Source organism: Brassica napus, chromosome C6 (genome assembly GCF_020379485.1).
Source record: "Brassica napus cultivar Da-Ae chromosome C6, Da-Ae, whole genome shotgun sequence".
In the NCBI taxonomy this organism is placed as follows: domain Eukaryota; kingdom Viridiplantae; phylum Streptophyta; class Magnoliopsida; order Brassicales; family Brassicaceae; genus Brassica; species Brassica napus.
This window is the reverse complement of record NC_063449.1, coordinates 39,828,502-39,845,529: the sequence shown is the minus strand read 5'-3', so window position 1 is coordinate 39,845,529 and position 17,028 is coordinate 39,828,502. Positions and strand designations below refer to the sequence as shown.

Sequence of the window (17,028 nt, the reverse complement as noted above, 5' to 3'; positions counted from 1 at the left end):
CTTCAAAACTTTCATTTATTAAAGTTGCAGAACACCAAAAAATAAAACACCAAAACAATCATAACACAATCATAGAGCAATAAAAACAAGTCGTATCGAAAATTTTAATCTTTGAGACAATCAGAAGTCTCAAAGTCCATCAGGTCGTCATTTGCAACATTGGATTCTTTATCAGCCTCATATCCGGAATCATGGACCATATGAGCCTCCGGGTTCTTGTCCTTAAGACTTTCTTGGTAGAGCTCACATAAGTGCTTAGGAGTTCTACAATTCTGCCCAATGGTTGCTCATCCCACATCTGTGACAAACGGATTTGGTCGAGTAAGACGGTTTGGATATACCGCCTCGACCTCGTCCATATCCGCCTCGGCCACGGCCGGGATTGGAACCACGACCACGGTTATTGTGGTTTCCTTTCCGGCCGGCCAAGTACCTATCTCGGCCGTTCGAGTAATTGTCACGGTTCCTGTATCCACCACGGCCTTTGCCGTGTGATCTCTTATCGTTCTGGATGTAATTGCACTCGTTGGGATTTTTCTTTTCAACTTCATTGGGCTCTGGTAATGGGGCTGTTCCGACAGGTCTTGCTTCACTGTTTTTCATCAGGAGCTCGTTGTTTGCCTCGGCCAGTAACAGGCACGAGATCAGATCAGTGTATGTGGCGAAGCCTTTCATTCGGTACTGCTGCTGCAGGATTATGTTTGAGGAATGAAACGTAGAGAATGTTTTCTCAAGTAACTCTTCTTCGGTTACTACTTCACCACAAAGTCTCAGCATCGAAACCGTCTTAAACAAGACCGAATTGTACTCATCCACTGACTTATAATCCATGAATCTTAGATTCTTCCAGTCATTTCTAGCTTTTGGGAGTAACACCGTTTTCTGGTGATCATATCTATGCTGTAAAGCATCCCAAAGCTCTAGTGGATTTTCCATCGTAATGTACTGATCTTTTAGACCTTCAATGAGGTGATGGCGTATAATACTTATAGCCCTGTACCGATTCTTATCGGTCTCATTGTTGTCCTTGATGATTGTATCACCAAGTCCTTTTGACCTTAAGCTGATCTTTGTATCTAGCGCCCACTACAAGTAGTTATCTCCGGAGAGATTAAGGGCTGCGTAGTCTCAATTTGAGATTTTTGACATTTGAATCACATCATCATTTCAATTTAGGTTCATAATGTGATCATGTGGCCGCATGGTATAACAAGCTCAGCCACAAACTTGTCTTACGCATCTATGAGAAAACAATCAATCTAATCGACCATGGTACGAACAAACAAGCCACACGGCTAGGTAGACAAGCAATAGGATCGGACATGTAAATCTATTTTGACCATGGTGCGAACAATACTAATATATGATTCTACATGTACCAGGGAGATAAAGGCCACACGACCATATAATTTTCAATGCAATCAGATTCAAATTCGTATGTTTCTATATGCTGGTCGATTTTAAACAATACGAATGCAATTCAATTTCAGATTCATATGTATGCAAACAACCTTATGAATTTAGGGTTTCTACTTTTAAAAACTAAGGCTGCCGGTTTTTAATTAAAAGTTTCAAGGTTTCAAGGCCTTTAGGATTTCAAGTTCTACATCAGATTACTTCAATCAATCTAACAATCCTAAAACCTCAAATCAACAAACAATTCAATCAATTAAAAATTGAATTCAGTCCTTTAGGGTTTAGGGTTCCGATTCCTAAATTAGGGTTTCTCAAAATCAAATCAGGAACAATCAATTTAAGTTCTAAGGAATCGATTTCTATATTTCTAGTTTAGGAGATTGCCGATTTTAATCTTGTAGGTTTTAGGGTTTTGATCAAGATCAAAGTTTCCATAATTATGGATTAGGGTTTCTGATCAATCTAGGTTCTCAGATTAAGTTATACCTTTGTTTGTAGGGGTTTAGAACCGGACCACCTTTAGAGAGAGAGAGAGAACCGATCGGATGTAATCGGGTCGCGAAACGGGATGATCGCGGGCTGGAGGCGTCTCGGCTGCGAGCTGCGCGGAGATCGGGTCGTCTCGGGTGCGATCGCGTCTTCGGGTTTGATCGCGAGCTGGACGGTTCTTCTGAGCTGGAACGTGATCTGAGAACGTCTAGGATTCAAGAAGGATCAACTGAGTTCTTGGATGAACTAAGAACGTGATTAGGGTTTTTGGTTGTGGTCGCCGGTTTTGGCTTTTAGGGTTTAGAGGTTTCGATTTGTCTCAGTGATCTAGAGATGATCGTGCTGATAACGTGTTGTAAAAAGAATGAGGAATTGTCTGTGTTTTATTAATGAACAATAGAAGTTCCTTATATAAAGATTACAAAGTATAGGAAAAAAGAAATTATCCAAAACCTAATACAACATGAAATAAGAAAAGATCTAAAACAGATAAATGGAAAACAGCCTAAGACTAAAGTCGGCCAAGAGCCGACTCTCTCTCTCCCCCGGACGCCGACTCTCTCTCCTTTTGGTCACGGCCATGGCTGGGCCTAGACATGATCATTGGTTATGGGCCATCCACATAATGATTTATAACATAATTCAATTATAACCCAAGTTCGCTTTGTTTTGCTTTTAACTTCTTTTGGATCCTTTCTCATGTCATGGTGGCCGCTTCCCTCCGACCACATCAGAGATCTCATTAGTCACATCAAAGACTCCAGTCGGAAAAAAAATATTACTACTTTAACTTCAAAAATCAGAAAATATACAAAGGCAAACACAGTCTCAATATTCAAGATTTCGTTATATTATTTTTAAAATGTATTTTGTCTATTTTTAAGTAAAGGAAAAGTTGGAACTTTAGGACTAACCTCGATAACGGAGAAAAGAAAAACAAAGTGAGAGCTCAAAATCAGGAAATGGGTATTTCGTGTTTTTGGACCAACGACTAGTCTCCTCCTGCTTTGTTTTAGAGGCTGCAAGCAATATCCAATCCTCAATTTTAAATTATATGTTACTTTGAGACAGAACCTGATGCTTCAGAATGTTCCAAGTAACATGTGATAAAATATTTCTTTTTTGTGCTAAAACAGAATTAAAAGAAATTTAAATGACAGTAGTAAATAAAAGGGAGGTCAGATAAAGAAAAAGATCATCCTTTATGAATAAATTAGAAATGTTTTAATAATTATTACGGGAACTATATCAAACCAAAGTGGGTTTTTTTGAATCATTGCATTGAGGATTAAGATCTGTGGATGAATCAAACAAGGTGGGGAAAAGCATTAGGGAACTTATAATTAGCATAAACAAACACACCCAAAATAATAACTAGCTATGGTGAATCTTAAACTTCACAAAGAAATATCGAATCTCTCATTTCTACAGTAGATACTTAGAAGAGTATATTTTCTACAGTTCGTCAGTAACTTCTTGGGTCTATGCTATTTAGATTTCTTTAATTAATCTTCAGTAGATTCTATACTAAACTACTACATGATATCGCAGGCAAAACCGGCTTTAAGTTAAGATATTTTTGGAATATCAATGTTGTGAGAAGAAAAAAGATGAGATAGCACAAGTAAACATGCAGTGCAGCCGATGTCTCGCTTAAAAAAAGGTGAGCTATGAATCCTAAAGTGAAGGTAGGAAGATCTTAGAATAATATAAAGAATCGTTCTTAAAGAGAGAAAAAATGTATTTGTTTCTTTTCGAAGAGTCTCTGTTGTTGTACCTTTGTTTTCCAAAGTTTAATGCTTTATAAGAGTAGCTTGTTCCTGTAGCTGTAGCAGCGATTTGCATGGCCCACGGCTCTCGTCCGCTGTGCTCCTGCGTTTAACAAACAAAAACACTTTCCTTAACAACAAAGGAATTTTGACATAACCAGAATCCACAGCATAAAAGGGCGTAAACTTGAATGATTAGTATTGAACACACTGTCCCAAAAAAAGATAAAGGCATTGTTATGTTTCGGAAGTACAAATCGTCAAATAAAGTAAAAAGCACTCGATGGGGGTGAATATACCATATCTGAAACCAGATAAGAAAAAAAAACAGCCATTAAACCAATAACTAAAATTTTCATTTTGTTTTTGTTCTAAACTATTCATCCATATGTTTAGAAAGAAACACAACAATTTCTCGCTGATGTTTATCTTGTTGCATCCGTTATAACAAAATCGAACTATTAGCACCATAGTAAAGTGGCTTATAAGTTATAACCAAATCATTTGATTAATTTAATTAGTCTAAGCAGTTTGTAGATGATGAATACAGAGAATCTCACAAAACATGAGCAAGGTGTTCATGAAAGCATAAGCTTATCAGTTTAACAGGACATGAAACCAGATTGGCCAATTATACAATCTAGATTGGTATGGACAAAGCATATAATTAATTAGAGAAAAGCAAAGGACAAATGAAGAGTGATGTAGAGAAACACATGAAGAAAGATACTTAACTTCCCAGCGGTTTTCGTGTACTGAACTCTTTTGTACAATCATTGTCAGATTCTTCCAATAACAGCCTTAATCTTACTTAGATTTCCAAAGCAATGGTTTTTTAAGTGAATCTAAATTCCTCAGGGTCCCAGGGACCCACCGTGTGCTTTTACACTTTAAAGCTCGCTTCCAAATCCCAAGAACTGATATATAAAAGGACTATATCTGCAGGGAGGGAACACACATGAAATTCAGAAATAAGATTGGATACAAATCTCATTCTTATCATCCCTAACCTTCTCTTGTTTCTTTGAAGACAAGAAAGATACCCTGAATCTTCTTGTCTGCCTAAGAGCAGAAATGCTGTTTACAAGGATGATGCTTTTACTTCTTCTCTGCATAGGATTACTATCAAACCACAGATATAATGTCTCAGCCTTGAGAAACAAAGAGTTTTTCCACAGACAATCACAAGGAGACAGAGCTGGAGTTCATCCAGGTGAAATTGCTAAGCTAAGGGGCATCAATAGGCACAACTGTGAAGGTCAAGTAATGCTCATTGGAAACCAGCGCTTACTTGAGGAGGTTAACAAGAATGAAGTTAAGCCTGGGAAGACACAAGAACAAACGAATATGACAAAGAAGTCCTTCCAATCAAGCAAGAGACGGGTAAGACGAGGATCCGATCCTATCCACAACAAATCCGAGCCATTTTCTTGAGTGGCACAACGACAATCAACTACAGAACAAGGCAAAATTCTATAGAAAATAAAGGGAAGAAAAAAAGGCTCAACAATCAACCTTATCAAGCTGGAGGTAGGTTAGTTGGTATGCATAACAGCACTGCCTGTTCAGATACACATGGAGAATATATATTTTGTTCTTCAAAATATTTCTTGGACTAAGTCTTCTTCACTCTTTTGTTTGCATTAGTTCTTCTAAGTTTTGTTCTTTTCTGCATTGATCCAAAAACATATCTTGTGTATATACAATATCTCTAAAGTTTTGATTGTACTTCACTGTCACATTTGAACTTATAAGGTAACCATTCTATTTTCTAACAAAACCGACTTATCAACCACTGAAAACGAAAAATCCAAGAAAATTAAAGTTTTCTAAGCAAAGTTCTGACTGCTGAAAGAAACCTAAGGATTCCACATGAAAGTACTAGACTGCTAAGTCCTAATAAGACCAATATTTTAGACCAATATCAAATAGGCTAAAATGAGAGAGTGAGAGATTAGAGCCAACTCTGTCTAACCCAGCTAGTTGAATTGACCACGGCCATTGCAACCTCCTCGACTGTGTTTGCCTCGTCCTCCAACTGTAGTCCATTTCATTTCTTGAAATTTTTTGATGGTTTAATCTGTGTTCCTCCTCTGCTCCTTAGTGAATAAGCATCTTCATAGACCGACTTCCTTTGCTCAACTGAAGCAAACTAGCGAAGACTTAAGGTTCTAATTTAACTTCTGGAAAATTAACCACCTCCCCCTTCTCAGCATTATACTCGTATGGTGAGTAACATATTTGGAAAATTTTGGAAGTGTTTCAGCATTAACCACTGATGTAAGCAGTGCCATTCACGACGGTTCAGTCCAGAGATTAATCATTGTTTGCTTAGTTTAGCTGTTAGGCTCGGTCCAAAGATGTTTTGTGCTCGACAATTTATTTCTTACAATAGTGCTTGACGGTAAAAGTTGAAAGAATCCATAAACAAAATTTGCGTGGTAAAAATACATATGCTGATGTCTACGAAATTTTGGCTAGTATGATCAGAGAAGGCCCTTAAATTTAAGGGATAAACTGTTTATCATAAACATTTAATGTAAAATCCAGTGAAAATTTGTTTAGAATTTGACAGCTATAAACCATATTTATATTAATTCTTTAAAATTTGGAACATTGCATAGAACCGGACATGACTATATATGATCTGTATTAGTCGTGTTACTGTGTTACCACCTAACCTTTTATTTGTTACTGTGCTAATGCTAACAGAAAACAAACCAAACAAATAAAGTTCAAAAACATATGGTGATAAATGATTAATAATTGTTTATGGTTTTCCTAAAAAAAGAATAATAATGTTTATGGTCGCCAATTTAAACAAACTTTACAAGGTGGAAAATGTGATGTTATATATATGATTTTAGCATTCTATAGTTATTTGTAAGAGTTTTTTTTATATGTTTTTCGAAATATTTTTTTTTGACAATGCCGCAGTTATAGTGTTCATATATCATGTTTCCGACGTTACAAATATCAATATCAATTTTCTTTTAAAAATAGATATAGATGTAAACGTTACGCCAAAATGATCCCCTGATTATATGACATCTAAAATTTAGTCTACACTTTACTTTTTCTTCCAATTTGAGTGGCCGAATTGCGTGATGCGCGTGCCAGTTTGGTCATTGATAAGATCGTTAGGACATTGTTATAATCCGTATTTATGATGACCCTGGATTTTTTAATCAATCTCAAATCAGTTTAAAAGACCCTAATTGTAAAGTGAATAAACTGTTAAATCATCAGTGTCCTGTCAACGAAATTATTAGCAGAATTATACACTTGTTATTATTGTGTGGTCAAACAGAGTCGATAGTTGTGACTTGGATTCTAATTAGGCATGATTGATGACTAGGTTTGTAATAAAAGACAAAACGTAGAGCCTAGCTATGTTACATGGAAACGGAAGCGGATACGTAGAAGCGAAAGCGTAAAGAAGCGCAGACGCGAGATTTTTTAAAATATTAGGAAGCGGGTACGTGTTGGAAGCGTATATCCATATATATAAATATATATATATATATATATATATAATCCATATATATAAATATATATATATATATATAATTTTTTTAAAAAAATTAGGACTAAAAATTATATGATTTAAATTTTAAATAAAGCATTTATTCATTTATAATAATTTTGAAATGATTTTATATTAAAACTGTAAAAATACACATATATAAATTAAGTTTACAAAAAATATTATTTTAATTATTTTTAATACTTCATAAATAATTAACACAATATATTTCAATATGTGCTATATCTTTAATAAAAATCTCAATGCATAAAGATAATTTATAGTATTATTTTTAATATTTGTATATTTATAACTCAATATTCATTACTATTAATTTTTTTTTTAATTTTATATAGATTAAAACTATGGTTTTATATTTTATTGATATACATTGCATTTTTTTTAAAAACGGAAGCATGATTCCAAAACGGAATCGTAAGCTTCTAACAGGTTTTTAAAGAGAATATTTTAGAAACGTTTTGGAAGCGAGATTCTGCAAGCTTCCACAAGGTTCCGATTCCGATTCCGGTTCCGAAGCGGGAAGCGGACGCCCAATAAAGCTTTCGTGCAACGTATGAGCCTACTGATATTCATTACTCCCTCTGTTCCTGAAAGTAAGATTTTCTATAGTATGCATGCTTATTAAGAATTTAATAAATATTTATAATTTAATTTATTTTTTACTTTATTATACATTTTTCAATAACTTTTCACCAATGAAATTTAATCAATTCAAATATTCTCAATTAATGTTCCTCAAAATTATAAAAAAGTACCTTAACAATATAAAAAATCTATCTTTGTGGAACAAGGAAAAAATCTAAAACATCTTACTTTTAGGAATTTATTGCTGCACGCAGAGAGAACTTTTATCGGCAGTGGTTTGTTAGCTTATGATAAATGAATTCACACTTACAGTAATTCAAGAGAGTATGCTCTAAACTATACATTAATGAATTGGAAGCAATATCAATTTAGGTTTCTGGTTAAGTAACACCCAAATATTCATCAATAAACTTCAATTATGTTTGATTTCTTTGTAACTCTATAAAACAATTTGATTTAAAAAGCAATGTCTACAATTTGACAGTAACATTACATAACTAAAATTGTTCATAGTAAGTAGTTCATTTTTTTAATTCTCATTTTGGAACCAAGATAACGATGTATCAAGGTTAAAACTCCAATTTTGAACAAATTTTTGTTTGAACATTTTTTTATTATTATTTAAAAGAACAAAAGAGAAGAAGACTAGAAGCATAAATATTGTGAAATACTTTTTTGAAAGAAAAAAAATTGAAAGAGATATCCACGTTTATTATTCTAACAAGCTAAGCTACGAAGTTGGATAGGCTCAAATACTTGGACATAACTTTTTGACTGCAACTGTATCCTCATTTTTGGATAAAATAATTTTGAATGATTTATTCCATTAATTCCGATATTATTTTACATGTACTTAAATCAGAATGAAATAATCATTCACTAATTCCACAAAAATAAACAAAATGTAAAAAGAATTATTCCATAATAATTTTGATGAGAAATAAATGAAATGATTTTATTACTTTTCTATTATTTTCATATTGTTCCAGTCAAACTTTTTCGGTCAAATTCCTCTTCTAGTTACCATTTACAAGTTTATGTAATTTATAAATACATCATGTTCAAGGTCGACTATTAATCATTAAACTAAATTTCAGAAATATTTAATTTTGGTTTGATAAGAAACTGAATATCAGTTCAAAAAAAAAAACTGAATATTAGAAAGAGTATTTTATATGGGTTCCTTCAAATTGATGGTTACTTTCATTATTGTTGCTATAACGGCCATTTCATGCATGTGATCTTTTCAATGGTATATGTTTTTCTTCTCAAAAAATATCCTACACACATATATATGATTTATATCCCTCTCCAATTTTTCTTTTTAATGATTTATAGTTGAAACGGGGATTTTTGTGCAAGCTGCGGCTCCGAAATGTGGACCAGATTGTACTGAAAAATTCTTAAATCAAGACTGCTATAAATATTGTGTAGAATTGTCTTATAAAAACGGTGTTTGCGTTCTATCCGAAGGATTTCGTTCTAAGATTTCTACATATTGGTGTTGTTGTTTAAATTTTTAAATATGTAATTGTCCTCTCTGATCAATATGTTGTTTCCTTAAGTCTTTAACTATGGTGTTCTCTTTTTCAGAGGAAAGATCAAATAAGTGTGAACTTGATGTCTTCCGTTAACGATTCACGTATTTTTATGTTTCGGATAGAATTGTATCTAGAAATGTTGGTGAATTTTCATGTTTTTGATGATCCCTGAAACCAGTTAATAATCTTAACTATTTTTGTTGTTATCTATTAATAATAGCAATCCCAATTAATTCCAAAGGTTGTGAATCCCACTTATGTTGAAAGGTTGTGTCTTTTCTAAAAGTTGTCAAAAAGTTTGTGTTTTTTCTAAAAGTTGAATGTTGAAAGATTGTGTCTTGTCTAAAAGTTGTCTAAATAGTTGTCTTTTCTAAAAGTTGACAATCCCAACTAATTACAAAGGTTGTGAATTCCAAATATGTTGAAATGTTGTGTTTTTTCTAAAAGTTGTTAAAAAGGATGTGTCTTTTCTAAAAGTTGACAAAAAATCATTAACATTAAAATTGTGTCTTTTTGATACACTATAAATAAATTCTTGCTACTGTCAAGTTAACAGTGTTGTTGTAATATGTTTGGATTCAATTCCAGATGACCAGTTTACACTTATTATGTTGGTTTGACTATAAGCAGATGGTGGTCTTATCATATTAGAATGCAAGTAACAAGCAAATAGAGAGGTTCACAATATGATAAGCGAGCTAACCTAGAGTGATTAACGCGTCAACAAGAGAGCAAGCTAAACAACTATTCAAGTTCCTTATGATCGAGTCTATAACTCGGGTAACTAAGTAGATCAGCCCACTCTAGTGGAGCTGTTCCTTTTATCGATCGACCTCAACACCTAAACTCTCGTTTGGGTTAAGATGCGACGATAAACCTTAAGAGCTGACCCAATTTGTTCACAAGCCACCCTAATATCTACTTTCGCTGATTAGGGATATCATGCTCATGCAAACATGTCAATTAATCTAATGCACAGTTAATGATTAGATCTACTTAAGTTCATGCATCAAGTGATCAATTTATTGCAAGCAATAAGCCGGTAATGAATGAAGACAATTGATGATACTTATTTGTGTTCAGCTCGCGATCTAGCAACCCTAGCACCCTATGATAACAAGATCGACTACTCAGTCATAGCACAAGTAAACACAGATGATTCTGAAGAATACATAATACGATTGAAAGGAGTAAAAATTAGGGTTCATGAATCCTTTCTACGAAGAGAAAGATGGAGCTGTCTCCCGTACATAAGCGAATTCCAAAGTAAAATTGTCTTGCAAAAACTAGCGTAAGTCGTAAAAATAAATGATAGAGACGCTTTTATATGGAGGCGCCATTAGGTTAGAGAAGAAGTGAGGCGGCTAGGGAAAATTCCCGAAATAACTTGGATGTTTCCTTAAATATCGGGAACAATCGCTCGGACTGTTCCTTGAGAGGAAAAATCGTCAAAATGCTCCGCCTTACTGTTCCACGGGAAATCCTCCAAATATGGCATCTTTTCTTCATGCACCATCTTCGACTCTGCAACTACTCCAAACCTGAAAGGACACAAAAAGGACTAGACAGACTCGATAAAGGACTAAAAAAGCTTTGAAAACATATATAAAATGATGTCAAAAACACCATATATCACTTTTCATTTAAAATAATATTTTTTATGATGTTAAATACTCAAAATGTCTTTGTACAATTCTTTGTTTTAAGAGATATGTATTTGTTAGTGTAATGAGTTATGTTTGTGTCATGATTTGCTGTTGTAAAAGAAAAATATGATAAGTTGTGACTATTTATATAAGTATCTTTCAAAAAGATAAAAAAGTTGTGACTATTTTTATAAGTATCTTTTTAAAATAACTATCTTTAAATGGAAATGATGTGACTATTTAAATTGAAGAGTTGTGGCTATTCAAACTGGTTTTTAAAATCTATAAATAATCTATGTCCATGCATTTTTCAAAATAAAATTTTCACTAATCAAACTAATAATAAAATGGCGAAAAAAATTCTATGCAGTTACTTGGTTACAAATTTTTAGAAGATATTCAAATGAAACGTTATCAACAAAAAATAGTAGTAAGAATTTTACGTGTTTGGATAGCCAATCCTAAACGAAACAATGAAATCATTAGTCTCAATTTTCTTATACTAGATGAAAAGGTTTGTCTTTCGTACGTACAAATTGTGTTTTTGACATATGTACTTTCATGGACACATTTTTCTATTCGATTATTTTGGAAATTTGTGCATCGCTGATATTTTAAGAAAAGTAGATGTAATATATTTATGCTAGCACATTAAGATAATCATTTTTTTTTTGTTTATATCCATTTTGTTGTTGTTTACCGTGTCCCTCTTGTCATTCTTGTTATTGTAAAACAAACCAAACAAACCCATGAATGATAATATCCCATTTTAGATTCAATAAATGTTTATGTATACTACTTTATTGTTTTATTTGTTTTTTGGTTTCGGAATGAAACAATTGTTGGTTCTATTAATAGTAAATATATCCAACAATTTGAAGAGTATTTTTATGAGGGAAACATTTTATTAATCACTGATTTTGAAGAAATTTAAATAGTAGCAAATGTTCATCCAAATAAATGAAGTGTTTCATTTAAATAATCACAACAGTTCACTTAAATCTCCAACATACCAGACACAAAAAATTTTTCCAACATAACATTATTTATATAAAATAAAAATACAGCTTTAAAAAACAAAAAAAATAATAAGCGAAAATGTACAATTGCAAAATTTTAAAATATAAGTAAAATTAATACCATTCTTTTGTTTGTCACTTTTCACTATTTCAAGTGATGACCTTTTTATAAATTAATCTAATAATCTTTTAACTATTACCAAAAACAAACATAAATATATGCACACAAGCGCTTATGCATGTTACTTTCATTGGATGCACATATTCACTTGAACCGGTGTGACCTTTCGTCACACATATAATGGTCACGTGTTTTTAATTTTCTTCTTGATCACTAAACCAACAAATACTAACAATCATTGTCAGATTCTTCCAATAACAGCCTTAATCTTACTTAGATTTCCAAAGCAATTCTTTTTAAGTGATTCCTCGAGGTCCCAGGGACCCACCGTGTGCTTTTGCACTTTAAAGCTCTCTTCCAAATCCCAAGAACTTATATATAAAAACATGTTTATTGCATGTCTGTTAGGCTGTGGTTCTTATCGTAATATAAGATACGGTCTCTTAGCTTTTAAAAGACCTGCAATAAATATGCTCTAAGAAGACTATATCTACAGGGAAGGAACACATGAATTTCAAAAATCAGATTGGATACAAATCTCATTCTTATTATCCCTAACCTTCATTTCTTTGAAGACAAGAAAGATACTTTGATTCTTCTTGTCTGCCTAAGAGCAGAAATGCTGGGTTCCAGTACTAGGATGCTGCTTTTACTTCTCGTCTGCTTAGGCTTACTATCAGACAACAGATATAAGGTCTCAGCCTTGAGAAACAAAGAATTTTTCCACAGACAGTCACAAGGATACAAAGATGGAGTTTATCCAGGTGAAATCAGTAAGCTAAGGAGTATCAATAGGAACAACCGTGAAGATCAAGTAATGCTCAGACAGTGGAAACCGGCGCTTTCTTGAGGAGGTTAACAAGAATAAAGTTAAGCCTGGGAAGACACAAGAATAAACGAATATGACAAAGAAGTCCTTCCAATCAAGCAAGAGACGGGTAAGATGAGGATCTGATCCTATCCATAACGAATCCGAGTCATTTTCTTGAGTGGCACAACGACAATCAACTACAGAACAAGGCAAAATTCTATAGAAAATAAAGGGAAGAAAAAAAAGGCTCAACAATCAACCTTATCAAGCTGGAGGTAGGTTAGTTGATATGCATAACACCACTGCTTGTTCAGATACACATGGAGAATATATATATATTGTTCTTCAAAATATTTCTTGGACTAAGTCTTCTTCACTCTATTGTTTGCATTAGTTCTATGTTTTGTTCTTTTCTGCATTGCTCTTAGAGCATAATTAACGGTAAAGTTTTTAGGCACACATGTTTTTAGTTTTTTTTTTTAAAAAAAATAAAAAAAATAATCGAACTAATCGCGGGCCACCACGTATCGATGGGGTCTGCGCACAGTGCAAAAACCAACTAAACTCGCCTCTTACCGAAAAGACAGAAGACACAACTTTTAATAATATGGTGGGATCCGCTTATTTTTAATTTTTTTTTTTAAGAGACAACTATAAGAACTGCCGTTAATCCTGCTCTTACTCCACCAAAAACATATCTCGTGTATATACAATATCTCTAAAATTTTGATTGTATTTCACTATCACATTTGAGCTTATAAGGTAACCATTTTTATTTTTATTACAAAACCGACTAATGAACCATTGAAAATGTAAAATCCAAAAAAATCATAGTCTTCTAACCAAATTTCTGGGTGCTGAAAGAAACCTAAGGATTCCTCATGAAAGTGCTAGACTGGTAGTCCTATTGAGACCAATGTTTTACACCAACATCAAATAGGCTAAAATGAGAGTGATAGATTAGAGCCAACTTTCTATAACCGAACTAGTTGAATTGCCCACAGCCATTGCAACCTCTTCAGCTGTGTTTGCCTCGTACTCCAACTGTAGTCCATTTAATTTCTTGAATTTTTTTTTATAGTTTAATTGTCTTCCTCCTCTCCTCTGTGAAGAAGCATCTGCATAAACCGACTGCATTTGCTCTACTGATGTAAACCAGCGAGGGACCGCCAGCCAGGACGGTCTAGTCCAGAGATAAATCACTGTATGCTTAATTTAGTTGTTAGGCCGGTCCACTTAAATAAATTTACTAGGCCTATTTCTTAAGCTGTTTTGTGCTCGATATTTTTTTCTTCCAATACGGTTAAAGTTGAAATAATCCATACCTACGGAAACAAATTGCATGATAAATGTTGAGGCTGATTACCTAGCTAAATCAGCTTTTCGTAATCCCTCAAGCTTACCCTCAGGGTAATGACTTTTTTAAATTCAATCAACTAAGGTTTGATAAAAAAAGAACATAGGCTGATGTTATTGTCCCAGAAAAAAAATGTCTCTAAAATTTTGGCTAGTATGATCATAGAAGGCCCTTAAATTTAAGAGATAAACATTTTAATGTAAAATTCAGTAAAAAAATCTTTAGAATTTGACATCTATAAACCATACGTATATTGAATCTTTAAAATTTGGAAATCACGCACATAATCGGTCATGATCAGCTTGAGATCAATGTATTGGCATCATTCGGTCTCGATTACATCACTGATTAATCTTTTAATCGTAATTGTCAGATCATATAATCTGTTGCATTATATTGTTTTCTCAAGAGTTTTTCTTAGTTCTTGATGCGATGTACCATATCAACCAGTATATATGCTATTGTCTTTAACAGAAAATATTGAATAAAAAAAAAAGAACCAGTCATGACTATATATGATCTGTATTAGTCATGTTATTGTGTTACCACCTAAACTCTTATTTGGTACTGTGCTAATTGTTAACAGAAAAACAAACCAAACAAATGAAGTTAAAAAAACATATGGTGATAACTGATAAATAGTGTTTGTGGTCGCCAATTTAAACAAACTTTACAAGGTCGAAAATGTGATGATATGTATATGATTTTAGCATATTGGTAGTGGAAGGCTCTGGAGGACCTTGGCTTTTACCTTACAGTCAAATCTCATCAAGCTTCTTCCTTTGTTTGCCGGTGCAGTGGTAAAGACTTATCAAACCCCACCTTGGGGCCAGGAGAGACCACTTCCACGCTCCTCCTTCGTTGAGGAGAAAGTTGGTCAATTGTTTGTCTCCTCCATGAGAGGTTCACTCTGTCCGGATCCAATTCCGGTGAATTTAACCATTGTCCTAACCGTTTTGGTGAGAACCAAGGTTTTGAAGTGTCTGTCAAAATCACAAGTTAAGGTGACGATCCTCAAGTTAGAAGCTTTTGAAGTACGTTGGGAATCCTTTGTGATTCTGTCCGCAAGTGGCTCCTTCGAAGACCTTTCTAATACTTTATCAACCTTGTCAAAGCTTGTGTACCTATCCTTCTATCGCTTTAGCTGTTTTGCTGTTGTAGCTACTAGGCTTGCACATCGGATATGTCCGATGATGCGTTCTTCTCATGTAACCGATTAAGCTTATAAATGAAGTTGTGTTCAAAAAAAAAAAAATGTATATGATTTTAGCATTCTATAGTTATTTATAAAGGTTTATTCCACTAAGTGTTTATGTTATCCGAATTATTTGACAATGACGCAATTATAGTGTTCGCATATCATGTTTCCAACATTAAAATTTACAATTACAATTTATGTTAAAAATTACAATTACAATTATCATGTTTCCAACATTAAAATTTACAATTACAATTTATGTTAAAAATTACAATTACAATTTTCTTAATAAAATAGATATAGATGGAAACGTTACGCCAAAATTATCTCATGACTATATGACACTAAAATTTCGGCTACCCTTTACTTTTTCTTCCAATTTGAGTGGCCAAATTGCGTGATGCGCGAGCCAGTTTTCTCATTGATAATATCGATAGAGCATTAATAATGATTAATGAAAGAGACCATAATTAGATTTTTAATGAATACTAGATCTTAATACGCGCAATCGCGCGGATTTTTATTTTTATTTATTTTTATATAGATATTTTGTTTTTAATTCTAAATTAATATATATTATAATATATATGTATCTATCAATTTTTAAAACATAATAAGTTTACGGTATATTTTTCATTGAATAGATTGTTTCAAACTTTCACATGTATTTGTATCTTCTTATATATATATATTTTCGGATTTTTATTTCATTATTAAAATCATAACTATATATATAAATATTAGTAAAATATTGTTTTGTTGTCATATTCAAAGATATTGTAACATTTCACAAAATTAAAAAAAAATTCAAAAAATTAAACTTTTCCCTTCACAGATTTATATTATCGAGTAAATAATTAAACGTTTAGTTTTTGTTTAACTTTTAAAATAAACTGTATAGTTTAAAATTTGTTTTCATTGGTTTAAGGTAGTAAAGATTAATCATTGTTAGATAATATGATTTTTGTTATTAAAAAAAATCTTTATAATTTTAAAAGTTAACATCGACAAATATTTAAATAATTAACATATGGAGGTATAATATTACATCATTAAATTATATCTATCTAATTTATACTATTTATAAATCCTATGTATCATCTATTGTTTAAATCCAATTATTGATAGCCCAATAAAAATTTCTGTTAGGCCCAAAATTTAAATGATAAGATTAGAGATTAAATGTAACATAACTTTCTAGGAATAAGTCCATTAAGTCCATTTTAAAAAAAATCACATGAATCAAGGTTGTGATTTTTGCTTAATATATAAAATTTAATTAATAAATTAAAATTAAAATTTCTTGTTAAGAGAATAATAGTTTAAGTGCTCCAATGATAGAACTAAATTAAGAGTTCTTAAAAAGAAAAATTGTAAATATTGTTTTATTAAAGATAAAATTTATTTATTAAATAAAACATAGTCAAAGATAATAGTTTAAACATAGATTTTTAAATAAAAACATAAAAACATAGATTAGTAAAAAAAGATTATCATTTTAAAGAAGCATCCAAGCTCGGTTGTTATCT

General features: G+C 32.5%; 1 protein-coding gene and 2 pseudogenes across 1 annotated transcript; 2 read left to right on the top strand and 1 right to left on the bottom strand.

Moving 5' to 3' along the window:
• Positions 1 to 264: 264 nt before the first annotated feature.
• Positions 265 to 603, bottom strand: LOC125588527 (probable U6 snRNA-associated Sm-like protein LSm4). Its single transcript, XM_048759916.1, has one exon. The coding sequence runs from the start codon at positions 601 to 603 to the stop codon at positions 265 to 267; it is 339 nt and encodes a 112-aa protein (XP_048615873.1).
• An 8,378-nt stretch (positions 604 to 8,981) lies between these two features.
• LOC111207146 lies at positions 8,982 to 9,970 on the top strand (annotated as a pseudogene).
• Positions 9,971 to 12,190: 2,220 nt separating this feature from the next.
• LOC106405431 lies at positions 12,191 to 13,403 on the top strand (annotated as a pseudogene).
• The last annotated feature ends 3,625 nt before the right edge of the window (positions 13,404 to 17,028 follow it).

Bases quoted from the DNA above. Each gene is read 5' to 3' on its own strand.
- LOC125588527 (XM_048759916.1), bottom strand. From the start codon at position 603: ATGAAAAACAGTGAAGCAAGACCTGTCGGAACAGCCCCATTACCAGAG.